At 45.2% G+C, this 16,295-nt stretch overlaps 2 protein-coding genes across 2 annotated transcripts in view; both read right to left on the bottom strand.

Moving 5' to 3' along the window:
* Positions 1-2,252, bottom strand: part of IRAK2 (interleukin 1 receptor associated kinase 2) — a 60,944-nt gene extending 58,692 nt beyond the window's left edge. Inside the window, exon 1 of the mRNA XM_070433652.1 lies at positions 2,074-2,252. Coding sequence (XP_070289753.1) covers positions 2,074-2,167 — 94 coding nt within the window. The 5' untranslated portion in view covers positions 2,168-2,252. The remainder of the gene's footprint in view (positions 1-2,073) is intronic.
* Positions 2,253-4,528: 2,276 nt separating this feature from the next.
* On the bottom strand, positions 4,529-15,255 carry VHL (von Hippel-Lindau tumor suppressor). Its single transcript, XM_070391485.1, has 4 exons — positions 15,221-15,255; positions 14,806-15,086; positions 10,425-10,547; positions 4,529-8,545 (listed from the first exon to the last, which is right to left on the bottom strand). The coding sequence occupies exons 1-4, from the start codon at positions 15,253-15,255 to the stop codon at positions 8,349-8,351; spliced, it is 636 nt and encodes a 211-aa protein (XP_070247586.1). The 3' UTR covers positions 4,529-8,348.
* Positions 15,256-16,295: the final 1,040 nt, after the last annotated feature.

Genomic DNA, 16,295 nt, shown 5'->3' on the forward strand with positions numbered 1-16,295 from the left:
ACGTTCTCAGAGTTGCCCTGACAAGGTACCACTGACTGTCTCTAGGGAGAACAGGGAGGGTGAGGACCAGGAAGTGGAAAGATATTTACCTTCTTCTATCACAGGTGTATTATTTACATCATTTAACTTAGTGCATGTGTTACTTCCATTCATTAAAAATAATTAATAAAAATACACACTGAAAAAAAAATCCATGCTTCTAAAGAATATTGCTTGGCAAAGAGAAATAATTGTAATGTATTTTAAGTGAAAAAGCAGGCTATTACAATCTTCAAAATGACATGATTTTTGAAAAATGTATACACATAAATAAATATGTTTAGAAAGAAGGCTAGACTGCATAAAACACCTACCACTCTGGTGGTACATGGTAAGAAGCCAATAAAAGTTAGCTACTGTTGTTGTTGCTTCATTATTATTGGTATCCAATATTAAAAATGGGTATCCCTGAGTGGTGAATTTTGTACTCAGTTTCCCACTGTATGTGGCAACAAACATTTATTATTTTTGTTACTGGTTTAAAACAGTTTCTGAATCTTAGCATTATTGACACTCTGGGCTAGAAAATTCTTTATCTTTTTAAGATTTTTTAAAAATTAACTTTGAGAGAGAGAGAGAAACGTTGATGTGAGAGTGGAACATCTATCTGCTGCCTGCTGCTACCAGGGATCAAGCCCACAATGACCGGAATCAAACCAGCAACCTTTCCTTGCACAGAATGACACCCAACCAACTGGACCACACTGGCAGAGCAGGCTGGATCATTCTTATGGACAGGATGTCCTGTGCACTGCAGGATGTTTAGCAACATACCTGGCCTTTACCCACTGCACTTCCCAAGTTCTATCAACCAAAAATGTCTTCAGACATTGGCAAATGTTCCTAGGGGGCAACATCACCCATGTTTGAGAACCACTAGGTTAAAATATATATTATTTGCTCAAACTGGATGAGTAACACTCACATGTTCATTTCTCTCAACTGTACATATATATTGTATACTCTTGTATAAAGGATATATGTTATAATCTAAATTTTAAAGAACAGATAGGTATTATTTTAAAAATAAAGTGGCATGCGTTACACTGATTACAACATAAAACTAAGATGATCATTGTTAACACTTCTTTATTATTACAAGAATCTCTAGAATTTCTGACACTTAGGTGTCAGGTGCTTTTTAGACAATTTTTATTCCTTGGCCCTGGCCGGGTAGCTCAGTTGATTAGAGTGTCATCCCGATACACCAAGATTTCCGGTTAGATCTCAGGTCAGGGCACATACAAGAAGCAACCAAATGCATACATAAGTGGAACAACAAATCTCTCTCTCTCTCTCCCCCTTCCTCCCTCCCTCCCTCCTCTCCTTTCCCTCTCTAAAATCAATTAAAAATTTTTCATTCCTCACAGCCTCCAGTTTACAGATTAAGAAGCTGAGGCTCAGAGAAGTTAAGCAACTCACCCAAAATCACCAGCTGAATTGCAGACCTCTACTTGGGAACCTGAGGACCACAAGCCCAGCCTCCCCCTGGATGCCGAGTGCTCTCAGCCAATCATCAGGCACAAAGAAACAAAACACACCAAGGAGTTACAATGTCCTGGTGGGGCCTGACACGGCATTCAAACACCATTCTGCCACTTAGCAAGGCCATGGTCCCTGGCAAGCGACTCTACCTTTCTAAACCCGTTTCCTCCTCTGTAAAATGGGGGAAGAGAAATACGCACTTTATAGGCTGTAGGACTGAAGCAGATAACCCCTGTCGCGTGCTGACATCAGAGCCCGGCACACTGGTCACTTACAGTAACTGCTCACAGCTCTTACACGCCTGGCCGTAAAGAGCACAGTCGGCGGTCATTGCGAAGGACTGAGTGACAGCAGGAAACCTCAAAGATCACAAAACACCTTTCAGATGATCGCCCTTGGTCCCGAGAGGGGTCAGCGGCCTGCCTGCGGGCACTCAGCGAGATGTGGGTCCAGATGGCAGCACGCAGAGCCCCGCGGATCAGGACCCACCAAACAGGCCGGGAGGGGGCTTCCATGCCGCCCGCGCGGGGTCGCCAGGGGCCCACTCACCGAAATGATTCCAGTCCCACTCGCTGAGCGTGTCCATGTTGCGGCACAAGTCGTCCAGCACCCAGGAGGGCAGCTGGTAGATGTAGCAGGACATGGCGGGACCAAAAGTGCCGGCGGAGAGCTCCCAGGAGACTGAACCCGACGCTGCGGGACTCGGCTTCTTTACTCCGGGGCTGGCCGTCCCCCCTCGCCCCGCCTCCCGGGGGTGGGCGGAGCCAGCGCTGGACACCACTGCCCTCCAGCGGCGATGTGGGGCGCGGCGCCGTCAGGCGGCTGGACCGGAGCTGATGGGAAACCAAAAGGGTAAGAGCTGGGAGGGGAAACTGAGGCCCAGAGTGGAGACACGGGTAAGGCCATCCGAGAATTCCGTGTCAGTCCTAGGAGACCTGACTTTACTGCCTGTGCTTGTGGCGCTCTGCCACATATAATTCAGGAATTCTTCTAGGTGTTGGAGATGTGTAAGTAGAGAAGACCTCTAAGTCTGGCAGGTGTGGGTCAATGATTCTCTCATCATTGATGTTTCTATCTCTCTCTCCCTCTCCCTTCTTCTCTCTGAAATCAATCAATAAAAAAAGTCCTTGCTGTCACGGTACTTACAATCTAGATGGGGGTGACGAGGAGGAAACAGCAATAACTAATCAACATACTGAATAAGTATGTTACATGGTTTGTTAAAACATAGTAAGTGCTATTGCCAAAAAGCAAAAGGGAAGTTGACTAAGGGAAATTAGGAATTCAGAGCTATTAGGGGGAGGACTAGTCAAGATAGACTTTATCACAATAATGGCTAATTTTTATTTAAGCAGCCACTATGTGCCAGGCACTGTTCTAGGTGCTGGGGATACCTCTGAACAAAATCCCTGCCAGGGAGAGAGACAGACAGTAAGCAATAAAAATGCAAAATAAATAGGGGAGGAAGGGGGACATATGTAATACTTTCAACAATAAAGATCTAATTTAAAATGTTTAAATGCAAAATAATAACAGCATTATAGATGATAGGTAATGTTAGAGAACAAAAGTAGAGTATGATGAAAGGGAGTGGGGTGGCTAATTGCATATTCATTATCTTTTTTCATATTCATTATCTTTGAATGTGATCAGTATTATCGGAGGAATGTGGTAAGAGGGACTGTGAGGCAAACTGAATTATCAAATAGGGTATAAGGAGAACTTACATTAATAATGACTAGAATTTATTGAACAGACTTCACCTGGGTTATTTCACTTATTCCTCACAATGACTCCATGAGGTAGGCAGGTGTGGTTATTATCCCCATTCTACAGATGAGGAAACTGAGGCACAGAGAGGTTAAATAACTTGTTTAAACTCTTACAAGTACTAAGAGGCAGAGCCGAGACTTGAAACCTAGCAGTCTGACCACTGGCTACAAACGACCTCTTTAATAAAATAACTACTATAATAACACTACAACTTTATAGTGTGCTTTGCCTAAATTATTTTATATAATTCTCATAAGCCTATACTACAGATATTATTATTCCATTTTTACAAAGAAGTAAATAGGTTTCAAGAGCTTAGGCAACATCATCGAGGGCAGATAAACAACTAAGAGTACCACTTGGCAGCTGTAAACATCAGCAATGGAGTATGGCTACAGAAGAAGGAACCTGAAATGAAAATGAGAAGTCCTAAGGCCAAGTTCCAGTTCTGTGACCAACAGGCTTTGTGACCCTGGACAATGCATCTCACTTCTCAAACCTTGCTTTCCACATCTATAAAATGGGACTAATCATCCCTACTGCTTAGAGTTGTGAAGTGGATTGACAACCATGTAGAACACCTACTCGAGGGTCTTCCTTGCATAGACAATGTACTTAAAAAATGGTAGCTGCCACTGATAACATTGAAAAGTTCACAGGAAAGAGTGCTCCACTGCTTGTAAGGCACTGTACTCCACCAATACATAGATGGTTTTCCCTTGAGTGAAGGACAACAAATTCATTTAAAATAGAAAAGAGCATATTGACCAGTTGGCTCCTGTACACACGCTGACTGGGGATTGAACCCAAAACCCAGGCATGTTCCCTGACCAGGAATTGAACCCTGGACTTTAATGGGAAACAATGACATGGTATTAGGCAGCACCGTGACTACCACAGAGTAGCACTGAGGTGCTAAGAATGCTAAGACAGCCCTAGCTGGTTTGGCTCAGTGGATAGAGCATTGGCCTGTGGACTGAAGGGTCCCGGGTTCGATTCCGGTCAAGAGCACATGCCGGGGTTGTGGGCTCGATCCCCGGTAGGGGGCATGCAGGAGGCAGTCAATCAATGATTCTCTCTGATCATTGATGTTTCTATCTCTCTCTCCCTCTCCCTTACTCTCTGAAATCAATAAAAATCTATTTTTTTAAAAAGAATGCTAATACACAGAAGTCTAGTATTAAGTATCTGGAAAGCTCTCACTGGTATTCCTAAGGCCAGAGTGCAAAACATTAATACCTATTTCATATCCTCAGTGCACACTGATTTCTAGCCCAGTGCTCTGACCTTTTATTACCTTTTCAAATAAGCACTGGTGAAATGTTAACCACTTATCTTGTTTTTTGCTTATTTTTTAAACAGACTTTTAAAGAGCAGTTTTAGGTTTACAACATAATTGAGAGGAACAGGGATTTCCCATATACCTCTTGCCCCCACACACAATCTCCCCTATTATCAACATGCCCCACCAGAGTGATACATTTGTGGTAACTAATGAACCTACTATGACACATCATTATTACCCAAAGTCCATAGTTTAGAGTTCCCTCTTGGTGTTGAACATTCTATGGGCTTGGACAAATGTATAATGTCATAGATCATGTAGTGTAGTGCGTAGTATAGCATATATATAGAAACATACAGAATAGTTTCACTGCCCTAAAAAATCCTGTGATCTGCCTAGTCATTCCTCTCTCCCCTCAAACCCTGGCAATCACTGATGTTTTTACATCATAATTTTGTCTTTTCCAGAATATCGTATAGTTGGAATCATACAGTATGTGACTTTTTTATATTGGCTTCTTTCATTTAGTATTAAACATGTTTTCTCCATGTCTTTTCATGGTTGACAGCTCATTTCTCTTCCGTGCTGAAGAATTCACTGTGTGCCCTGGCTGGGTAGCTGTTGGTTAGAGCATTGAACCAATACGCCAAGGTTGCTGGTTCCATCCCCAGTCAGGGCACTTACAAGAATGAGTGCATAAATAAGTGGAACAACAAATCGGTTTCTCTTGCTCTCCCTTTCTCTAAACTCAACTTTTGAAAAAATATATTGCCTGGATGTACCACATTTTATTTATCTATCACCTACTGAAGGACATCTTAGTTGCTTCCAAGTTTTGGCAATTATGAATGAAGCTGTTATGAATATCCATGTGCGGTGTTTTCAATGTTAAGTTTTGAACTCCTGTGAGTAAATACTAAGGAGCACAATCGGTGAATAGTATGGTAAGAGTATGTTTACCCTTGCCAGCATTTGGTGTTATCAGTATCACAGAGTGTGGCCTTCTTTCTTTCTTTTTTAAATATTTTATTGATTTTTTACAGAGAGGAAGGGAGAGGGATAGAGAGTTAGAAACATCGATCAGCTGCCTCCTCACACTCCGCACTGGGGATGTGCCCAAAACCAAGGTACATGCCCTTGACCAGAATCGAACCTGGGACCCTGGAGTCTGCAGACTGATGCTCTATCCACTGAGCCAAACCGGGTAGGGCAAGTGTGGCCTTCTTAATAGTGCCTTATGGTATCTCATTTCCATTTTCATTTCCCTGATAACACGTGATGTGAAGCATCTTTTCACACGCTTAGTTGCTATCTGTGTATCTTCTTTTTATTTATTTATTTTTTAAGTTGATTTTAGAGAGACGGGAAGGGGAGAAACATCGACTTGTTGTTCCACTCACTTATGCATTCATTGACTGATGCTCGTATGTTACCTGACCAGGGTTGTAATCTTCAACCGTGGCATATCGGGAGGACACAACCAACTGAGCTACCCAGTCAGAGCTGTGTATCTTCTTCCGTGAGGAATCTGTTAAGGTTGGTTCTGTTTTCATGAAAACAACAACAACAAAAAACCTACAAAAAACTTTGTTCCAACGTAAGTATTTTTCTTAATACTTTTTAGTAGTGCTTAACATTTTTTAGTGATATATCATATTTATGAGAAAAATAAAATTAAACGAAACAATGGTTTTAAAAAAAACAACAGTGTTGGAAAGAGAAGGAACTGAGAATGAAGTGAGCTGCTTGTGTCTGCTACTCCCTCCCCACCTTAAGCCTTTAAAAAAAACCTGGCTTTTAGGCCTCTCCAAGAGAGAAGAGCCTAGTTAAAATAACACTAAGCACACCCTTCCTATTTCCTTTACTCAGCACCATTTAATGAATTAAAACGTTTTTTTAAACTCAAAATAGGAAACAGCACAGTCTTTTAATACATTTAATACATTCATAAGACTTCAAACAAAAAACATATTATTCATGCTACAGATTTTCAATCTTCCTTGGACAACACAAAAACCACAGTACTCAAATTGCATGTTTTAACAACTGGAACATGAAATCTCATTTTGACACAAAGACAGGTTAGAAATAAAATAACACCAACATTGAACTAATCCAGCACCAGCAGACTTCCTTAAATCCCCATCCTATCCAACTATGGAACTCACATTGCTACGTTCTGTACCAGCATTCCTTCTTCCCTCCCTAAAAAATTAGATATTTACAACTATATCACTGAATGAGTGCTACAACAGGCTCTTTTCTCTCAGAGCAGCCTAAAAGCCAACTATTTTGCTGAATGTTGAAGAGGGGAACCAGACTGGGTGAAACAACGTGTAGTGAGACAACTTCGGGGTGTTTGTTTCATTCACTTCATTCTGCAGAGCACAGGAATTGTGCTCAAAGGTTAGCACAGGAACTAAAGAAATTTCCCAACATTATTTTACAAGACAAAGATTGTACTAATGTCTATGGAGAGCTTATAAAGATGCCATAGAAGATATTTAAGTTATAAAGTTAAATGAGAAAGAATACAAAATTGTATGTACAATATAACCTCAACTATGTAAAAACAAACTAACCAAAAGTTGCCCTAAAAGGGGCTGAAAATTCAAAATGTTAAGTTAGTGATTGTGTTTAAGTAGTTTATCTGTAGTGATCTTTTTCTTCCTTTTACTTTTCTGTCTTTTCCAAAAATTTATCTACTGATTTTTTAAAAAACTGTTACACAAAAGGAAGCCTGATAGAAGTACTGAATGAATTTAAGTCCAGCCTATAAGTATAAAACTATAAATCATTCCAGCCTACTCTTTGAATCCACTGTGTGTGAGCAGTAACTTCCCAAAGCTGCGAGGGCTCCGTCCTCTCCTCCAGCCAGGTGCTAAGTGTCACCATATCCTGCCGGATGGAAAATGTTGAACCAAACAGAAATGTCATGGATTTACAGAAAGAAACAGAAATACCCACACTTGCCAGAGACCTATTTACAGTATGGTAGTATCTCCTTCATATTAAACAAGAGGACAGCTCTTTTCTCCTATCTCTGGGTAGATGTCAAGTTTCAAAAGAGCTACTAGCATCACAGTAACTGTAAAAAGCTAATCCTGGTTTAGAAACAGTAATAAAACAGCACTGGAACAATAGTGAACAGAAAAAAAGCACAAAATTTATAAAATTATAAAAAGTGCTTTCTATAAAAATGATTCCCTTTAAAACATTTATTTACTGTACACACTTTAAGGTCCCCATTTTCCCCCTGCAAAAAAGGGCAAACCTTCCAAATACTTTCTACCAAAATATCCACTGGTTTGTTCATTCAACAAACACTGATGAAGGCTCATAATGTGAGAGGCACTGGGGTCTCCAAGAGCAGACAGATTTGTCCCTGCCTCAAGGACATCTCAGTCTTCTCAAAGCAGGAGGCAGACATATCACCAACCACAACACAGCAATTAAAAGCAGACACCACTGCTTTCTTACAATCAAAGAATATGCTACAATTCTCACTGAATTACTTACACTTTCCTGACTTCCAAGGAGGCAACTACTTTCCCTTCATAAACACTTCTAGAGGGCAGACATTACATTTTGTGATATTGGCCCCTAAACATCACAATACCTAGTGAAGTCAGATAACTTTCTTTTAAGCAATGGAGCATTTTCTACTCTAAGAATGAGACCTTGACACTGAGCATAAGTGACCAGTCCTGTATCTAGATTACGACTAGCCCGTTCCATCAACGGCTGAGACTTAGGAGTGCAAATTTCATTTAAAATCTTCAGTCTCCTCTCCCATCCGCTGGTTTTCAATATGCTCCTGTGTCAGCCGCTCCAGGTCTTTCTTCACATTTGGGTGGTCTTCCAGGTCTTCGTAGAGTGACCTCACAATGTCCAGTCTCCTGTAATTCTCAGGCTTGACTAGGCTTCGGACAACCTGCAGGCATCGCTCTTTTAGGGTATACACTGTAAGGGCAGAAAACCGAATCTTCAGCAGCAAAATTCAGGCAGGCCTTCAGACAAGGGATGAGCAAGAGCCTTTGCCAACTATGGCAATTACATTTACTACAGATGGACCTCATTTTGGGCAAAAAAAAAAGTGAGTATATGTACTGTGGCAGAATGTAATATCATGGCCCCAATCGACATTTCATGGCACTCATAAACTTGTGTACTAACTTCCCCTTGAAAGTGGACGGCTTGTGATGTGCTTTAATAATTGAAGTGACACTGTGGCAATTTTGGGTCTAAGCCTTAAGCAACTTCAACTTTTACCCTCTCAGAAGCCCTGAGTTACCCTGCAGGAGAGGCCATACAAAGAGGGATAGGCACTGAGACTACATGGGAGAGAAGACTAGCCCTCAGCCAACATGCCAGGAGAAGGCAGACACACCAATGACCACCCATGAGCAGAATAACCACCTAGCTGAACTCAGTCCAGACTGCAGAATTATGAACAAATCAAATGGTTGTTGTTAGTTTTGGGGTAGTTGTCACACAGCAATAAGTAATCAAAACAGTATATAACTGAATTTGGGGTAAATGAAATCTGATTTTACTTACTCTCTAAGGGTACTCCATTTAATTTATCAATGATCATTTTTGTATACCCATTTTTTAAAAACAGGATCTATATATTAGCTTGAACCTTATAAAGATGCAAATACTTAGTATGGTGCTTTTTTTTAAATCCCATAAGAACATCAGTTTCTTCTTTTTAAATATATTTTTATTGATTTTAGAGAGAGGAAGGGAGAGGGAGAGAGAGCTAGAAACATCAATGAGAGAGAATCATTGATCGGCTACCTCCTGCACACCCCCTAATGGGGATCAAGCCCACAACAGGGCATGTGCCCTGACTGGGAATTGAATGGTGACCTCCTGGTTCACAGGATGATGCTCAACCACTGAGCCACACCAGCAGGTTCAACTTAATCACTGTGGGCTAATGTTCAATTCAGTTATCTTTTTTAAACCCCTGACTGGCACTGAGTTTGACTGGGTTAAATAACATTTAAAAATACAATACTAGAAGTCATATAAACAAGCCATAATATCAATCCCCTATACTTTGTTCTTCTGAAACTCCAAGGCATAATTCTGCTCCAAGACCAGGGTAACAAAATGCATTAATAAGTCTACAATCAGATATTTTAATTTAGCCCAACTCTGACAAGCCCAAAGATATTTTTATTTTTTTAGAGAGAGAGGAAGAGAGAGAGAAACATCGATGTGACAGCAAAACATAGACTGGCTGTCTCCTCATATCCCCTCCTGGGGATGGAACCTGAAACCCAGTATTTGCCCTGACTGGCAATCGAAAGAGCAACCTTTGGGTGCACAGGATGATGCCCAACCAACTGAGCCACACTGGCCAGGACCCAAAGAGCTTTTCTAAATACATATATATTTTTTATTGATTTCAGAAAAGAGAGAGGGAGAGAGAGATTGAAACATCAATGATGAGAGAGGATCACTGATCAGTTGCCTCCTGCACATCCCCTACTGGGGATCAAGCCCACAATCCAAGCATGTTCCCTGATGGGGAACCAAACCATGACCTCGTGTTTCATAGGTCAATTTCTGAGCCACACCGGCCTGTCCCAAAGAACTTTCGAAACATCACAACACCTTTGCTCAATACAGAGCCTACAAACACATTACTTCCATTTTAATTGTGGTGAAGAATAAGACACAGAAAGGTTGAATACCTGGTTGAGCATCAGGCAAAAATCAGTAAGGGCTTGGCTCCTGTAAGTGGCCTTTCCCCTACTTGTAACAGCCTTATCTTTTTAAAAAGTAAGATGGGGGGCGGGGGAGGGGGAGTAAGATGGCACAACAGTACCTGGTAGTGTGATGTTGGCAAAAATCGGCTGTCCATCAACATTGAGAGATGGCACAAATAGTTCCGTTTGGTTAACCAGAAGCCCATCATATGTCCCAGCATCTCGGAAGAGCCAAAGGTGACCTGTTAATACAAGCAGAAGCTGTTAAGTAGGCACACACCCATTTCCTTCATCATCCTGGACTGACAATGAAATACTTGCCATTCTGCTTAAGTGTCATGCAAAATATCATAATACAGTATTAGCTTACTCAACCCTACAATAGATGCATTTACCGATGAGGAAATAGGTCTGAAAGAGCCAAGTAAGTGACTTGCTCAAGGCAAAAGGGCCAGTAAATAGAAGGGCATGTACCTGAGGCTCCAATCCTATCCCTGTCTTCTGCCATGGTGGAAAAGCAAATCACAACACTGCAAACTAAAAGAGCGGAGGTCACTGACTTCTCAAATCTATGTTTCTCAAAAACAAGAAGATGCAGTCCTGGCCGGTGTGGCTCAGTGGTAGAGCATTAGCCTGTGCACCAGAGGGTTGAGGATTCTATTCCAGTCAAGGGCATATACCTGGATTATAGGTCTGATCCTCAGCCCACCCCTAATCCTCTCGGAACCCCCTCCCACTCAACCCCCACCCCTCACCCCCATCAGAAGCATGTGGGAGGCAACCAATTGATTTGTCTCTCTCACATCCATGTTTCTCTCTCCCCCTCCTATTCCCTCCCATTTTCTCTAGAAAATCAATGGAATAATATCCTCACTCCTCAGGTGAAAAGTGAAAAAAAAAAAGAAGTTGCTAAAACCCCATGTTGAGAGAAAGAAGCCAGACAGAAAGTGTACATTTTGCAGGATCAGATGAAACCAATCTATGACACAAAAATTCAGAAGAGTAGTTGCCTCTGGGAGAGAAGGGGCAAGAGGGTACTTTCTGGGGTGATAGACATGTTTAATCTATAACTTGATTTAGGTGTTGCTACATTTGTCAAAACACATCAAACCCTAAGATCTATACATTTATACTCTATGTAATTTACTCCTGAATATGAGAAACAAATAATCACATGCAAGAGAGAGAAAGAGAGAGAGGCGGAGGCAAACCTCTAGGCTTAATTCTGTTTAAGGAGGGAGGAGGTGTCTCTCAGAAAAAATACAGCACGTGTTTCTGGGATATAAACTTACCTGAAGATTTGATGGGAAAATTTAAGAAATATAAACTGGTCATTTTTTTGTTGTGGTAAAATATACATAACATAAAATTGACCATTTAAACCATTTTAAGTGTACAGTTCAGTGACATTAAGTATACTCACCTGGTAATATATATATTTATACATATATTAATCCTCACCCAAGGATATGTTTTTATTGATTTTTTTTTGAGAGAGAGAGGAAGGGAGGAAGAGATGGAGAGAGAGAGACAGAGAGACAGAGAGAGAGAGAGAGAGAGAGAAACATCGATTAGTTGCCTCCTACACACTCAAACAGGGGATCAAACCTGAAACCCAGGTATATGCCCTGACTTGGAATCGAACTTTGACCCTTTGGTGCACAGGAGATGCTTGCTCCAACCATCTGAGCCATACCAGCCACCTGGCACAATACATAGTTATTACAATACTAGAGGCCTGGTGCACAAAATTCGTGCATGGTGGGGTCCCTAGGCCTGGCTGGCAATCAGGGCCGATCAGGTTCCCCGCCTCCCCACCTCCCCCCCTCTTCCATCCCTCGCCGCCTGGTCTGCTGCCACCCATCCCCTGGTTCCCTGTCCCAAACCAGGGCCCAGCCCTTATCGGGCAATCAGGACCTGCCGGCTGGGGGGAGGGACCGGGAGGTTGGCCTGATAGGGGCCTGCCCGCCAAGGAGGAGGGGGGTAGCTGCCACCGTGGGCCTGGACTGATTGGGGCCTGCTGGCTGGGGGGAGGGACAAGGGGAGGGACTCAAGTGATTGGCCACCAGCGAGCTGGCCCTGGGTGTGGGGGCGGGGGGGGGGGCTGGGAAATGGGCTGTATCTGCCACCACCTACCCCCAGTTCCCTGTCCAAGCCCGGGGCCTGGCCCCGATTGGGCAATTGGGGCCTGCCGGCTGCAGGGAGATACCAGGAGGTTGGCCAGCAGGCCCCATCAGTGATCCGGCCTGTGGGCAGGGGAAGCTCCTGTGTTAAGCATCTGCCCCCTGGTGATCAGTGTGTGTCATAGCGACGGGTCATTCCATTATAACAGTTGTATTTATAGATTATTGACTACTAGAGGACAGGTGCATGAATTCGTGCACGGGTGGGGTCCAGCCAGCGCCCCCCAATTGGGACCAATTGGGCAGGCCAGCCAGGAGAAGGGGCTGCAGTGGGTTGGCCAGCCAGCCCCGCCCCCTGGTCAACCGCCTCCTTGAACTCCTAGTGGAAAGGACAATTTGTATATTAGCCTTTTATTATATAGGATAGGATATTCCCTATGCCAGCTGTGGGCAAACTACGGCCCGCGGGCCGGATCTGGCCCGTTTGAAATGAATAAAACTAAAAAAAAAAAAGACCGTACCCTTTTATGTAATGATGTTTACTTTGAATTTATATTAGTTCACACAAACACTCCATCCATGCTTTTGTTCCGGCCCTCCGGTCCAGTTTAAGAACCCACTGTGGCCCTCGAGTCAAAAAGTTTGCCCACCCCTGCCTTATGCTGTACTTTGCATCCCTGTGACTATTTTGTAACTGCCAACTTGTACTTCTAAACCCCTTCAACTTTTTCACCCAGCCCCCCAACTCGCCTCCCTTCTGTTCTCTGTATCTATGAGTCTATTTCTATGGTTGTGAGAATGAAGGGCGCCTAGGACTACTTTCTTCTTGAAAGTCATTGGGAGATTACTACCTCCTTAAGCAATAAGACCTAATCTCCCCTCGGTTATTGCAACAGCTTCCTAACTGGTTCCTCAGCAGCAGTCTCCCCGGGCCAACCACTTTGCAACCCAACCCGAGTGAGCTTTTCAGAATGTCAATCTGACAATGTCGTGTCCCTGCTAGAAAACCTTCAATGGCCCTGCTTCCCTTGGAGTAAAATCGCCTTAGGGCTTCCTCTCCCACCACCCCATACTTCCTTCTCCTTCAGCCCATGTGGTTCCCTCTGCCTAGAACTGTCTTGGGTTGGCTAGCTCCCATCACCCTGCAGGACTCCCTTTTTTCTCTGAGAAGCTCTCCGTAGTTGAAACCACACATGTACATACCACCCACCACCAACCACCACCACCACAACCACAACCACCATCACCACCACCACCACCCCCCCCCCCACCCCACCACCATCATCACCCCCACCACCACCACCCCCACCACCATCACCACCACCACCACCACCACCAACCACTACCACCATCAACCACTACCACCATCAACCACTACCACCATCAACCACCACCACCCCCACCACTCCCACCACCACCCCACCACCCCACCACCACCCCCACCACCACCACCCCACCACCATCACCACCACCACCACCATCATCACCCCCACCACCACCACCCCCACCACCATCACCACCACCACCACCACCACCCCACCACCATCACCACCACCACCACCACCATCATCACCCCCACCACCACCACCCCCACCACCATCACCACCACCACCACCCCACCACCCCCACCACCATCATCACCCCCACCACCACCACCCCCACCACCACCACCATCAACCACTACCACCATCAACCACTACCACCATCAACCACCACCCCACCACCCCACCACCCCACCACCACCCCCACCACCACCATCACCACCACCACCAACCACCATCACCACCACCAACCTCCCCCGCAGCCGCCGCCCCCTCACTGAGCAGATGCCGGCTGCAAGCTCCAGCAGCTCTCTGTGCTCTGTTCCTATCGCAGCAAAGTTGACATGGCTTGCTCTCATCTGTGCCTGCATTGGTCTGACTCCCCACTGGGCTGTGTTCTCCATGCATACAGGGCGCCTACGCGGACCTGGCCCACTGAGGGCGTCGAAGAATGTGAGATTCTTCCACTCAGGGACTGAACAAATGGGCATTAGGGACCGAGCACTGCTTTTAGGGTAACTGTCCGTGGAAGGGGGTCGGGGGAAAGCCACCATCGAATGCAAATTAACCAGTTTTCTAGAGAAGAATGCCTACCACTTAGTAGCAGCGTCAACTTGGATCTGTCACTACCTCTTTGGGGCCTCAGTTCCTCAGGCGTAAATGGGAATAATAATGACAACAGCTCCGGCCTCCCGGGATGGTGGAGGGGATTCGATGAGTTCGTGCCACCGTTGCCGGTGCTCTCAGGCCTAGAGCGCCGGGCTCAGCTCAGCACCGGCGGGCGGGCGGGCGCTGAAAGGGGGCGGCGCGGCCGGACCGCGAAAGGGCGACCCTACCTCGGTAGCTGTGCATGCGGCGGCCCGTGCCCGGCGGCAGCGTGGGGTAGGGCTGCGGCTCGCCGTCGAAGTTGAGCCACACAGGAAGCACGACGCGCGGGCTGCGGTTGCAGAAGATGACCTGGGACGGCTCGCGCGAGTTCACCGAGCGCAGCACCGGCCGCGGCCTCCCAGCCTCCATCTCCTCCGCGGCGCCTGCCGCCTCCGGATCCGACTCTCCCGAGCGGTACTCTGAGGGAGCGTCCTCCTCAGCGCACCCCGGCCTCCCGCAGGCTCCCCGCCTTCCAGGTCACTACCTCGGGCGCCTAGACAACCCTGGCCTCCGAGCCTCGGGATTCGCGGACCACAAGGGGCGGGGCGGGGCCTCCGCACGTACGTGCCGTTTTCCCAGCTCCCTGTGGAGGGCGGAGCGTACCTTCGCAGAAATGGCTGGCTGGCGGCTATGCGCATGCGCAGATGGATCTCCCTGGCCACAGGGGCCAATGCGCACTGAGGCTATGCGCATCCGCAGATGGATCCCCCACCCCCGCCACAGGGGCCAATTTTCACGGAGGCGGTGGGTGGCGCTCGGTCACCCCATTCCTGGGTTTCCCTTAGAAATTTGTTTTTCTTTCCTCCTGTTAGTTTCCGTAGTTTTATTCATCCTCTTAAGGCCATTATGCTTTTTGCCATATTCTCCCTACCATCTGCGCTATTGTTTATTTATTTTCTCATTAATCGTTTTCTCTCCATTTGGGGTCACAAAATTAAAATTTTATGCAAAAGAGTATAAAAATCTTCCCTCTCTTCCCCTAGCCACCCAGAAAGAGTCCCTGGAGGCAGCAAGTATCAGTTTTTTGTACTTCCTGTTAGGTCGAAAGGGGATCCAGGAGCTGATGCATGCCTCAGCCAGGCAGATGGTGATGTAGATACTGTGCCCTTCCTAGAATCCGTAACTGGCCAGTGCACCAGGTAGATGGTGACGCAAATACCGGTCCCGCCCTGGAATTCCTAACAGGTCAGCTACCAAGCAGATGACGACACCTGGAAACCGTGAGGACCCCGGCAGCGGGAACTCCCACAGCTCATGCTCCCCGCCCTCACTGAACAGCTGTATAAAAAAAGCGTCCCCCTCCCTGTTGGTGCGGATCCGTGGGCAGCCCAGGGACCCAGAATAAAGCCTTTCCTTTCTTTCTTTTCTGATTAACTGGACTCTCTTTATTTCCTACGCCGCCTCCTGAGCACCTAACCTAACACTTCCTTTCAAAGATATTCTATGCATATGCAAGCAATTAAACCAAGTTTGAGAAGAATTTTTATATTAGTACTATCAATAGAAATTCATTATCCCTTGCCATAAAAGAGTACAGTGGAAATAAGTTCAAAGAAAACAAAACAAGTTATTAATTTGTATCTATTGTTTGTTTTTTAAATAAATTTTTATTGATTTTAGGAAGGAAGGGAGAGGGAGAGAGATAGAGAAACATCAATGAGGGAGAATCATTGACCAG

This window comes from Myotis yumanensis, unplaced genomic scaffold, assembly GCF_028538775.1.
Source record: "Myotis yumanensis isolate MYYU_CA2020_CCGP unplaced genomic scaffold, mMyoYum1.0.hap1 SCAF_14, whole genome shotgun sequence".
Classification (NCBI taxonomy): domain Eukaryota; kingdom Metazoa; phylum Chordata; class Mammalia; order Chiroptera; family Vespertilionidae; genus Myotis; species Myotis yumanensis.

What these genes read in the sequence shown, in the direction of transcription:
- VHL (XM_070391485.1), bottom strand. Translation starts at nt 15,255, where the DNA reads ATGCGCATAGCCGCCAGCCAGCCATTTCTGCGAAG. An exon ending in CCGCATGCACAGCTACCGAG is followed by an intron (nt 10,548 to 14,805) that starts GTAGGGTCGCCC and finishes TTGTATTAACAG; the next exon opens with GTCACCTTTGGCTCTTCCGA. An exon ending in TGCCAACATCACACTACCAG is followed by an intron (nt 8,546 to 10,424) that starts GTACTGTTGTGC and finishes CTGCCCTTACAG; the next exon opens with TGTATACCCTAAAAGAGCGA.